This window comes from Callospermophilus lateralis, chromosome 3 (assembly GCF_048772815.1).
Source record: "Callospermophilus lateralis isolate mCalLat2 chromosome 3, mCalLat2.hap1, whole genome shotgun sequence".
Lineage (NCBI taxonomy): Eukaryota > Metazoa > Chordata > Mammalia > Rodentia > Sciuridae > Callospermophilus > Callospermophilus lateralis.
The window spans coordinates 106,937,930-106,950,558 of record NC_135307.1 but is presented as its reverse complement, the minus strand read 5'-3'; the positions used below and the strand labels follow the sequence as shown (position 1 = coordinate 106,950,558).

At 40.2% G+C, this 12,629-nt stretch overlaps 1 protein-coding gene across 5 annotated transcripts in view; it reads right to left on the bottom strand.

Annotated features, from left to right (window-relative positions):
* Positions 1-12,629, bottom strand: part of Tln2 (talin 2) — a 394,566-nt gene that overhangs the window by 13,542 nt on the left and 368,395 nt on the right. For all 5 annotated transcript variants that reach the window (XM_076850883.2, XM_076850885.2, XM_076850886.2 and 2 more), the window contains 2 exons: positions 10,015-10,120; positions 9,074-9,198 (listed from right to left, as the gene is read on the bottom strand). In XM_076850883.2, the coding sequence (XP_076706998.2) occupies positions 9,074-9,198; positions 10,015-10,120 (231 nt within the window). The remainder of the gene's footprint in view (positions 1-9,073; positions 9,199-10,014; positions 10,121-12,629) is intronic.

The window sequence follows — 12,629 nt, the reverse complement described above, 5'->3', positions numbered from 1 at the left end:
CCCCATAATCTCTAATGCTTTAAAACAGACACTGCACAAAGCCTAATCTCCAGGAGATATTTGTTCTGCTTAGAAAGTACTAGAGTTTCCTAAGAAAGGCTCAACAAAGCTGACTGCACTGGCAATAGGCATGGAAGGCAGAGTGTAGATGCTCCAGCTTAGATGGAGTTCAGGATGGAACCCACTGTATTTGTAGGATCCCTGTGTTGATCTGTGTCAGGGTTCTCATTAGGATGAAATGCCTACCCTGTCTCTCTCTCCTGCTGAAAACAGCTGCACTTAATGTTTCAGGACCTTTAAGCCTGATAGAAAACAGGATCTCCCTAGGCCGAGTAGACTTGGTGAAAGGTCTGCACGTCCCAGCCAGTGTCCCCGTGAGCTCTGACTTCTACCAGCTTGCAGAATGGAGTCTGGGAGAAGGGAAGTGACGGTTGTGGGTGGGGGAGGCATACACTTAGCCATACTGCAAAAGGAGAGAAAATCTCTGAAAGACTTTCATACATAAAAGGATCACAATGAAAACACAGGATGTGATAACAGAATAATCCCTCCTGGAGCTGAGAGACTGGAGAGAAAAAGAACAGCCATGTAGAGCTGCTGCAAAGGGACCCAAGGGGGGAACCTGCAGACCATGCACCATGACCACTGGGGTCTGGGTCCCCTCTCCAGAGGGGCAGTTATCAGTCTTCTCTTCAGCTGAGATACTTTGCTGACCTGACCTGAGGCAGCTGGATCTGCTTATGGGAGGCTGACAGTGAAATTCTCCACAACTGGATTATATAAAGACCGTGGAGACTGTTGAAATAATCTTCAAGTGAGAATGACTGATCTTACTATATGTGGTTGTTTCTATTTCTTTAAAATTACTGCATCAAGTGAAGGCAAAGAACTTAAGAAAATACAGCCTGAACACACAATCCTGACTGCAGAATTGCCAGAGGATCTGGTTCATGATGCAGATTCTGCTTTGGCAGGTCTGGGTGAGGAATGCTTATTTCTAAGGGAGGTGGTTATGGACTACTCCATGGGAACTGCTGGCCCAGACTAAGCAAAACAAATGCCAGTTAATCCCACCAGCCTGTGATCTGCTTTAGGGTACATGTTGTATTTTACTCAATTTATGTCTCTCTGCACAGAATCAGGTGGAAGAGCCCTGTGATAAATGGTTGTTGAATGGGTGCCTCCACTCAAAAGCAGTAATTCCAGCCTGCAGCCAGAGGACAATGCACACGGTAGGAGGAGAAACACATAGAATACGTGTCTGCATCATTCACTGTCCACTCCTGAACCATGCGGGCAGGCTCCTGCCCTGTTTGAGGGCCTGGGTTGTGAATCCTACACTCTGCCTGCATATCTTAACTAGCATTCAGAGTTTGTGACATTTAGTCATGTGCATCCTAATGTAAACACCAGGCATTTTACCAAGAGGTACTCTCTTTTTTAAAAAAATATATTTTTAGTTGTTAATGGACTTTTATTTTTATTTACTATTTATGTGCAGTGCTGAGAATTGAACCCAGTGCCTCACACATGCTAGACAAGTGCTCTACAACTGAGCTAGATACAACCCAGCTCTAGAGGTGCTCTTATTTAACAAAACAGCTGAGAAAAGTGCTAACAGATGCAGGAAGCATCTACTCTTCCTGATGAGGGTATTGGCTGCAGCCCCTCAGAGGTGAGTTTTTCTCATCTTTGGGTACAATGTTCCCTACCCTAGTCTCCTCCACTCAAAAGGCTGGGCCACATCCAGCTCTTATAGCCATTGTTTTTCCTGGCCTATCTGGTAGATTCAGACTGTGATGGATTTATCCTCATCTGGGATTTTTTTTTTTTATAGCTTTGAGAAAGGTCTAAGTGTCCTTTCGTTGTTATTTTTCCTGCTTGCTGATCTTCTGTAGGTGACCTTTTAAAAAGTGAGAGGCCTGGTGATAGCCCTCTTGGGAAAGGTTACACTTTGGGTTGGCTCCCTTCCAGCCCGCTTCCCATACTTGGGAGCTCAAGAGAGCATTCAAGGCCCCTGTTTTGCTCTAACACATCTCAAGTTTCAGGAGCCAGAGTTCCCACTGGAGTAGGAGAGGGAAAGAAGAATGGAAAGGGAGAGTTTGGAAAAGGGAGTCCTTTTCTCATTTTTATTTTGGGTTTTGGCCTTTCAGGGATTCTGAGAACATAATCTTCCCAATGACTCATTCTTCTTCATTCTCTCCTACCTACCTGATGGGTGTTAGAAGTAATAATTTGTGGATCTAAAGGATAACTGACTCTCAGTGGATGCTAAAGAACTTTCAGCCAGTCATTTCATTTTTACTTCTACTACTATATTTTTTCATGTGTGGTTTTAAAAATTGGTCTTCAGTCTTTCAGCTAAGGTAGTTTTTTATCTGTGTGAACCCTATATGATACTCTTAGTTCTAATGAAGATTCTACCTGCCATTTCTGATTACAATCTAATTACAAAAGAAGAATAAATAAAAATAAAGAAAGCAACAAGTGACACATGATTCAGAGGGGCACTGGACAAAATGGGCATTGGTCACTGCTCGGCTCTGAGATGTGACTTCAGGTCTTCACTGTCCCTTTCTAGGTACCAGAGTTCATCACTTCTCTGTTTATGAGAAACAGCTCTGTTCTCTTGGTCTTTAGCTTAGACATGTTAACATTTCCTATTATAGTCTTTAGAAGATTTTGACCAAAATAAGCAAGAGCTACATTTTTCTCTCTTCCATCCTCACAGAAGCCCCACTTACTTCCAGCTGCATCTTTACTGGTCCACCCGACTTCCCTGAAGGGCTCCTGGGCAATGCTGGACAAGGGGGGAACATGCCCTCCTGTGGTCCTCTTTGTGAATTAAGCTTCTGCAGCCCCTTCCCCAGTGAACTTGGAGGTGAATGAATCAATGGCATCCTTAGGAGATGGCCCTAGGGTCATGGTCCTGATTTCTACCTCCCCTCCTTGAAACCCTCCATTGAGGGACTGCCTTGTTGAGAGTCCAAAAATACAATGGCATTTTTCTAACAGTCAGTTTATCACTCAAGTAGCATCTTTCCAGTTGGCTTTTTTTTTTTTTTTTTTTTTTTTTTAGTTCTAGAGATGGAACCCAGGGCATTAACCACTGAGCCATATACCCAGCCTTGTTATTTTTTGAGACAGAGTATCACTAAGTTGATGAAACTGGCTTTGAACTTGTGATCCTCCTGCCTCAGTCTCCTGAGCTGCTGGGATTATAGGTGTGTCCCACCATGCCTAGCTCCAGTTAGGTATTATACTTTCCTCTGTGTTACTAAAAATCTTGGAGAATAGTGACTATTAAAAGCAAGGTCATGTATCAGAAACTTAAAAAAGTTTATTGGATATACTTTTTAAAAGCTTGAACATTTTGCATATAATTTAAATGTCCTTCAGGGAAAAAAGGAAGCCAACACCTAGACTCCAGCAACACAAATGTGGTATGTTCCTGCCAGTTGGAATCTTACGTGAAACAGGCAGTCATGTTTTTCCATTTTCTGTCATGAGTCTGGCTCTACCAGCTTGCTTCTGTTTTGCACTGAGAGATGCCTTGGGGGAAGGCCTTGGCCAAACTGCACAAGAGCTAGATCAACTTCTCTTTTAGAGGACCCATGTGTGAGTTGGCTCTAGGACCAACACCCTTATTAGTTCTAACAAAAAGTAAATCTCTCAGAACAATTGGAACTGCCAAGAGCCCAGGCCTGGACAGCTTGCCTAGTCCCCTCCCCCAGGCTCTCCTTGTCTCAGAAAAGCTCCAGGGAGACTAAACAGACCAAGTGGGCAACAGAGAGAGAAAGTACTGTCAAATGGTTATACCTGTGACCAGGAAGGTGCCACCCTCTATATCCAAATTAGCAGTAAATGCATGTTCATGCACTTTCTATTGGAAAAGGGCCAAGCTTGCATGATGAGTACCTTGGGAGTGGTTTCTCCTGTGGCATCCATTGCTTCATTACTTGTTATTTTCAAAATGAAAATTAATAATACTACTGAAATGATCTTGTAATTAGTATTTTTGATATAGAAATTCTTAAAGATTTCATCATGCTCTCAAGAAAGGGGGGCACTTGAATGTCTGCATAGGAAGCATGGACAAAGAAATAATAACAGCATTATTCCAAAGATCTAATCAGATACATTTTCTATGTCTATGCCCCTCCTCCTTGTGTGTGAGGAGGGCCTGACAAGGAGCTAGTGGCCTACACTTCTGGAAGTCATGCCACTTGGGAATGTGTCCTGGATGAGTTCCCCACACACAAATGCTTTTTACCCTTCAGGACTTCTGTAGGGTAAAAAGCCCAAAGCAAGCCCAAAGCCCACAATTTAGCCAGACAGAAAACGCTCATTTGCTTCTGCCCCTCCCTGAACATCTATCTGCTTGCCTTTGATCAGAAGGCACGCTGGTCAATAGCAATATCACCAAAAGAAACATGAAATTCCCACCACTTTAAATTAATGGGCTTCATCTGAAGGTCCTTTAGAAACTGTTTGTTTGGATTCATAATGACTTTCTGTTTATTTTCATGGCCCTTTGTCATTTTAAACAATAGCAAGTGGACTCAAAACAAAGGCCACTGTCCCCTCACTGTGTAAAGGTGGGATGATTGGGGCAGACCCTCAAAACTCACCCAGCAGAGCATCTATTGACACACACAGACCACTCCTCAATGAGAAAGGACTTCAGGGACAGTTGTCACTTCACAAGTCCAGAAGCCAGGATTCCAACACTGCATATCCCTGCCCTGTGTCATTTGTGATCTGTGACCCTGTCACTACACATTTGACTGTAAGCACCCTGGTGATGGCTTCTAGACATAGCCAGGACACTTTTCTGGATAGGGCATTGCTCATTTGTATACTCATGGGTGCTTATTAAAAAAAAGCCCTTCTTTTCTCCAAAAAAACTAAGCTAAGAGCATAGTTTTTTTTTTTTTTTTTCTCTCCAGAAAGCCATGTTTATAAAAGTTGTTAGTGAGAGAACTCAGAATGAACTCACACATGCTTCATTGGTTGGTCTCTGAGGAAGATGTCAAAACCAGCCAAAGGTGCCTGTTATATACCAGAAAAAAATGCTTTCTATACCATAATTCCAAACTTCCTGTACAACCAATTAGGCTATGGAATTACTTTCTGATTGTCATTTTATTATAAGTATTATCAACTTCTGTTGATGAGTTCATCCGTAACAGAAAATTCAACACAATAATGTCCACATTGTATTACCTTTATTAGCTATATTCAGTCTTAACTGAGGTTTATGTAAAGCCCATGCCTCACCAATTGATATAGTTAATTTTGCTTATGTATTTTGGTACTCTAAGTAGAAAGAAAAGTTACAGATAATTGATTTGTGCTTTTTGAATTTTAATTGATCATAAAAATTGTGTGTATATGTGTGTGTGTGTGTGTGTGTGTGTGCTGCTGGGGATTGAACCTAGAGCCTTGCCCATGCTAGGTGTAGCATTCTACCACTGAAGATCAGGATAAAAATGAGCTGAAACAAAATACAAATCTAGATGTGTTTGGAGGTTAAAATCCTAACCTTTATCTCATGTCATAGACATGAGTTGGAATCTTCAATTATTTAAAATCAAGTACACAACTAAGCTGTACAAAATATCTCAAGCTCTTATGAAACAGTAATTATGATTTGTTTCTCTAATAAACAAATAATCTAAAATTATTGATACAGGTCTCAAATGCTATACGAAGAACTGGAATAAAACATAATGAAATGTAATGAACACTCCATCTTCTAACTCTATTTATGATTTTAACATATTCTTTCCTGTTGCCTTATAAACTTTGTTACGAACCCCCGGAGACAGGGCAAGACACTGTAGGAATATGTTTGATATATAGTTGGATTAAATAACAACCTAATATATCAAACATATCACACAGAGGCCTGCAGAAAAGGCATCCAGGTTTGACTGAGCTTGAGAATAGGCACAGCATTGAAGGCTACAGCTGCAGGGGGTGGTCACCATTGCAGCAACTTCCAAACCTGCCTCTGGAGCACAGGTCTGTCTGCAGGTGTGGAAACGGCGCCATTAGCGATATTGTCAGCACATGCACCAGCACGTTTGGGCATTCTCATTTTTCCCTTACCTCATCTTCCCAAGTGAACAGTGGATTCAATAGTGTATCATTTTTTCGTCATTCATATGTGGAAGATTCCAGGAAAAAGGAGATACTTAAAATTTAAGGGCCTGAGGTCAGAATATAACAGAATCATCTCATAAACCATGGATCATTTTTTTTTTTTTAAACAGGCAACCTGAAGATGTGTGGTGAGCAGAGCAGTTGAAACAAAATTATTACCCTTTCCCCAAACTATCATTCAGAACAGTGCAAATGCTCCCTAGTTACGAAAGGAGGCCATGTTTGTGGGTGTGTGCCTGTGTGTGGTGGGGGTGGATAAAGTAATAGGAATAGGGCTGTAATAACAATTGCTTTGAGTTGACGGTTTCTTTCAGTTTTACAGAAAATACCTATGTGGCAGGAACCTCTGGTTACCAGGAAAACATAGGCAGCAGACCATTCTAAAGTGTTCTAGAAGTACCAAGCACCCTTCCTAATGTTAAGGTGGGAGGCACTGAAGTAGGCACCTTCATGTAAGGGACTCAAACCATCAGTGATGTCAACTTCAACCTTTACTGAAGGATTCCTTGGCTTTCCTACAAAACCCTCACTGCTAATACAAAGTCCTCACTAGCCTACTTCAGCAGTCATTACTAATTTTTAAATGCTGTTATTTTAAAACATTGTTTCATGAAAATTTAAAACACAGAGCCCTCCATGATCCCAATTCCATTATAATTTCTTATCCATTCTCTACAGATCTCCTTCACATCCATTTTTAAAAATGGTTGTAATCATAATGAGTACACATATTTGCATGTTTTTCTTTTGACATCATTCCGCACACATCATTTCTATGTTTTAATACTTCAACATTTCTTTCATCCTGCTTCTCATTGCTATAGACAAGGCTGCAAGGAACACCTCTCACACACACTTCTCTTGGATTCCCTCCTCAGGATAGGTTCCTGGAGTGTGGGATTAATGATTCAAAGGTTTGTGCACAATACAACAGCCCCTGAGGGATGAGATCAGCCTTCTTTTACAGTGGGGGGCAGACTAAAACTGCTGCTCAGAGCCCATGTGCGCCCCTCCCAGGTGCATCATGGTGATTTGACCTTGGAAAGACCCTACATCTTGGTGCCTCTGATTCCCGGCAGACTCTTTGCAAGGCTCAGATGAGTTAACATATAAAGTACCTAGAAGATTGTCTGGCAAGAGACTTGTATTTGATCAATGTCAGCTCCCCTCTCTACCAGGGATCTATAGAATAATGTTTATTTCAGTCATCTTCCTAGAATAATAGTAAGACCTAGAAGTATGTTCTTTGGTGATGATTATGGTGACGATGATGATGTAGTTATCACTTGCTGAGTTTCGAGGCATGTCAGGCACTGCATTCTTATATTAGCTCATTAATTGTTTCAACAACAATCCTATGGGGTAGGACTCTAGTAACTTGGTTTTTCCAGTCAAGAATCAAGAAGTAAATACATGAATAAAAAGAGCAAACCCAGGGATTTGATAAGAGGTCAGAAGGACCCTGCATCAGGACAAAGCTAAATCTCTAGTGGAATCAAAGTGTCTACTGACATGACTTCAGTCATGAGGAGACATGGAGTTTTTCCCACTTATGGGAAGAGGTTGCTTTTAATAAATTGGGTAAGGATAAAGAGGAGAGAAATCTACCAGACCTCTAAATCCTAGCCAGTGGTTGATTCTTAAGTTTAAGGTACACATTTCATTCAGGATGAACTTGATTTATAAAGCAGAAACAAAGATGTAACCAGAAAATGGAATTGTCTCTATACCCATTCTTAGCTCTTAAGTTTGTAAGAAAAACTGACAATATCAGACAATCCAAGATACTCAGGTTAGAGACCCACAGAGAGAACCCTGGTAACCCACCAAATCAGAAGTTAAAACACCTATGTTACATCTTGTTGACAAAAAGTTTAAATGCCTTCACTGAGTCTAGGAAGATGATCAGGAGATATGTCCTGAGAACTAGAGGGTTTTAAGTATGCTCCTAAGTTTAATGGCCTCATTATATCCTCTTGTGTATTTTACACACAACATCAGTCCAGGAGCTGCTGCTGGGTGAGATGGTTCATTTCGGTGCTCTATGGTCTTACACAACAAGGCAGAATGAAATACCTAAGCCAGGGCATCAACTCTTCTTGTAGAAAAGAGCCAAATTTCATTTCCTAGTGTATTGGATCCTTGGAAAGGAGGAAAGTTACAGGTACCAGTAAAAAATTGTTTAAATGGAAAGAAAAAGAGGCCTCCTCTGTTTTCACCATCTTCCTGCCGAAGATAGTCAAGCTGTCTGGCTTTGCCCCAAGACGAGGTCACCATCTTTTCATTTGGGAAGTGTCCTCCTCCTGTTCAATTTAAAAGTATCTCTCTCCTTTAAATGGCTATTTTTCTTAACACACACTCATGATCTTATGTTTCAAGCATTTATCTTGATGACAAACATACATGGAAAAAACAAACCAGCCAACCCTAGTCCCTAGTACACACTGAAAAAGTATGTCAATGGGTTCTCTTTTGAGGTTCACAGTGTTCTCTGTGGATTCTAAGGAAAGGAGAGACCCAACACTGCTATTTCTCTGTAGAAGGCATAATGGAAACCAGAAAAATGAAACTGACAATCTCACATACAGATCAGGAATGTTCAGGAACGTGCAGGAAGCGCCCACTGCCTGCTTTATAAATGGAACTAAGTCAAAATTGTAAACGCCCTGATTCTTCCTCTGGATTCCAAGAGGTATTTTTATGGGTGGTTAACCTGAAAGACTCACCCACTGTTTTTTTCCATACTCTGTAAAGATGCTGGGCAGGTGGAGCAAATTTGCTACTTGCTAGTTTAACCCCGGGGAAGAAGACAAGCTCCCTGCTGCATGTGGAGTTCCACGGGTCAGCCCCTAGAAGACCGACTGATATCAGACAAGTAACCAAGAAACTACAAAGCAACACTCACTTTAGGTTTTGCTCTTGGCTTCAGTTGCTCTAACTTCTTAGCAGCAGCCTCAATGGATGCTGCAGCCCCCAATAATTCCGTTTCTGCAATGACGGTTGGGTCTTCTGGATCCACCCACTCTGTTCCTAATATAAAAAAAAAAGTAAAAGGTCATTCTTGATAGGTGCAGATGATGTCAGGGTATTGCCTTAATCACATACAGTATCTATATAGAGGCCCACCACCTATTATCTGCATTGCCCTAAGAGACCTTGTCTCTAGCTCTCATCTGGATGTAAACGGTTGTTTACAACTGGATGCCTCAGTTGTGTGTATAGCCATAGAAATGGTCATCAACAACAGCTTCAAAGATCCAGATCTCATGGAACAAGGCTGGAGCCTTACCCTACCTTCTAACTTAGGAGACTTTAGACTTTAGACCATAGCAATTTGCATTCTCTTCTGGGAACACATGGGGAAAAGCCACTCTGCTCAATTCAAAGGAAGGGACATTGGTGAGAAAATCTTGCCCTGGGGAATTGATTACTTCTCTATAAACAAGAAGGGGTGTGCAAACAGGTACTCAGCACTGTTTTCTAAACACAAGTGTTTGTTTTTTAAATGAGAATAAATATCTTGAAGAATGAAGATAAATGGTGAATTTCTTAAGAACAGTGAGCAGTTCTGATGGACTATACCATTTATGTAGAAGCACTTAATATATAGACTGGAGAAAACACAAGTGTCATGGAGAATGTTACTTTTAAAATATAACTCTAGGTGCATTTGTTTATTTGTTTATTTTTTTTTCTAGGTGCATTTGTTTAAATAGAACCTTGTGTACTCCTGGCTGCATTTGCCAATGAAAGGCTAGGGGGTCTGGTGTGTTGACCCTCTGCTCAGTGACTGTCTTAAGCACTGTCCCTGAGCCAGCCTGCAAGAGGAAGGAGAATCTGACCTACCTTTCATGGCTTCCGCTGCCTGGATGAGCTCAGTCACTGCACCTGCGACGCGCTTGGAGAAAGCAGCCAGCTGCTGCTTGAGCTCTGGTGTTGGTTTCTGAAGAATCTATGAGTGAAGGACAAGTCAAGTGCATGAGAAGATGGCAACCGTGGTGATAGGAGGAGCTGTCATCGGAGGGTGTGCAGCCAGACATCCTGGTTTTCGTTGCCTATCTATCTCCTAGTGACAGCAGGGTATGGGGGGGGGGGGGGTGGTAAGCACTTAAGACTCGCTGGGCTTTAGTTTCCTCAGATGAAAAGTGGGAAATGGAACCTGGAGTGTCTCTAAAGGTTCTTTTGATAGTTCTCAAAGATCACAAAAGGAGATGAAGTTCTTAGTTGTCCTTTATTCATACTTTCATTTATATATAAAAAGTATGTGCTCATGAAAGTTGCCTAAACCATAAGAACATTCTGAGTGAACACAAGAGCCCCCGGCTACGAGCCAGCTAGTACTTGAGACAAAGCAAACATTGGACTGGAGAAGATGTGCAGTTGGGGAATCTTGCAGATAAAATCCCCGTGTGAGCAACAGCTCACGGTTCAGGATGGTCATTCTGGTACAAACATTCCATTTCCATGGTTTTGACCACAGACTTTCTTGGGAGAAGTCACGAGAATGTGCCCTCTTTTAACCTGTTTCAAAGGTCTTAAAGATTGTTTTATGCTTTTTGGTTTTTATGGTTTTGAAAAAGGTAGTAGAACCTTCAAACACCAATCCAACTTAAAAGACATTCTCAGCTGATTTCTTTTCAAATTCATCCAAGAATGGAAACAAGAAAATGAGATAGGATGAGAGCTCCTTACCATCTTTCATTACAGATTTAAATTTCTGATATACACCATCTTGCTCCTTCCTAATTTTGAAATTGTCTTCCAACATTCTTTTCTACATCTCTTCCCATGTTTCACAATGGGAATCTTCACATCCAGACACATGGAGACAGGAGAAAATGACAACTATCTCTGGACAATCCTAGTGGAGCCTGAGTAGGTGAATGATGCTTAGGGCTCAGGGTCTGAGTAACAAAGCAGCACATAAACATCATCAAATGGTTTTTCTATAGTGGTCAACAGAACATGAATAAGAGTGATAGCCAAGGTGGGAACACTCGTACTTAATGGTGGAAGACTCAGTGTTTTCTCATAAGGTCAAGAATAAAGTAAGAATGTTTATTTTCACACTTCTACCAATATCGTACTGGAATTCCTAGCCAGGGCAATAGGCAAAAATAAATACATAAAAAAGAAGTGAACGATACACATGGTGAGGGAGAAGTAATTTGTGTCTGCAGAAGACACAAACATTTATCTACATAAGAAAAACAAACTTCTAGAACTAATAAGTGAGTCTAGCAAGGTCATAGAATATACATATAGAAATTTCATTTCTGTATGCTAGCAATGAAAAGTGAGAATTGAAAATGTTAAAAGCCAGCACCATTTATCTTAGCAAAAAAGTTATTAAATAGCTAGGATGAATTTTGATAACAGACACACAAGACCCGAGCACTGAAAACTACAAAATATTTCTCCATATTATTGAGAAATATTGAAGAAGGCCTAAAAATATAGATATACTGTGTTCATTAATCAGAAGACTTGATATTGTTAAGATGTCAATTCTCCCCAGATCAATCTACAGGTTCAACACAACCCCAAATTTTTATTTTTATTAATTTTTTAAAATAAAAATTGATAAGAGATAATATGATAGCAGTATATAGACATATGGATCAGGGGAGCAGGAAAGTCTAACTAGATTTATACATATGGACAACTCATTTTCAGCAAGTTGCTAAGGTACCTTGAATTCAAAGGGGACACAATAATTTTTTTTTCAAAAATGGGGCTAGAACAATATGAAAATGGATAATCTCAGGTAAAAAAATGGACTTTTACTCATACCCCACATTATATGCATAAATTAACTAGAAATACATCATAAATCTGAGAATATAAACATATATAGATTCTATATTAAAACTATATTAAACCTACATCATTCACCTACTCAGCTCCACTAGGATTGTCCAGAGATAGTTATAATTTTCTCCTGTCTTCATGTGTTCTATATTAAACCTATATAGAGTCTATATTTAAACTACATAGAAAATCATCATCATCATCTTAGTAATCTTGGAGTTGGTGAATATTTTAAATAGATAACTAAAAGCATATATTACAGAAGAAAAAAATCATAAATTGAACTTAGAGTTATCCACACAATGGAATGCTATTTAGTCATGAAAAGGAATTAATTACTGACATCTGCTACAATATGAATGGATTTTAAAAACCACTATGTGTAGTGAAAGAAACCAGTCACAAAAGACCACATATACTAGATTCCATTGATAAGAACAGTCCAGAACATGAAAATCAGTAGAGGCAGAAAGTAGATTAATGGAGATTTAGCACTAGGAGCAGAGTGGAGTGACTGCTAATGGCTGCAAGTTTTCTTCATGGGTGATGAAACTGTTCTAAAATCAAATTAGGGTGACTATTGCTTTTAGTTTTAGCTATTATAGTGGATGTGCCACAATACCATTGCAATTTTAATTGACATTGTTATC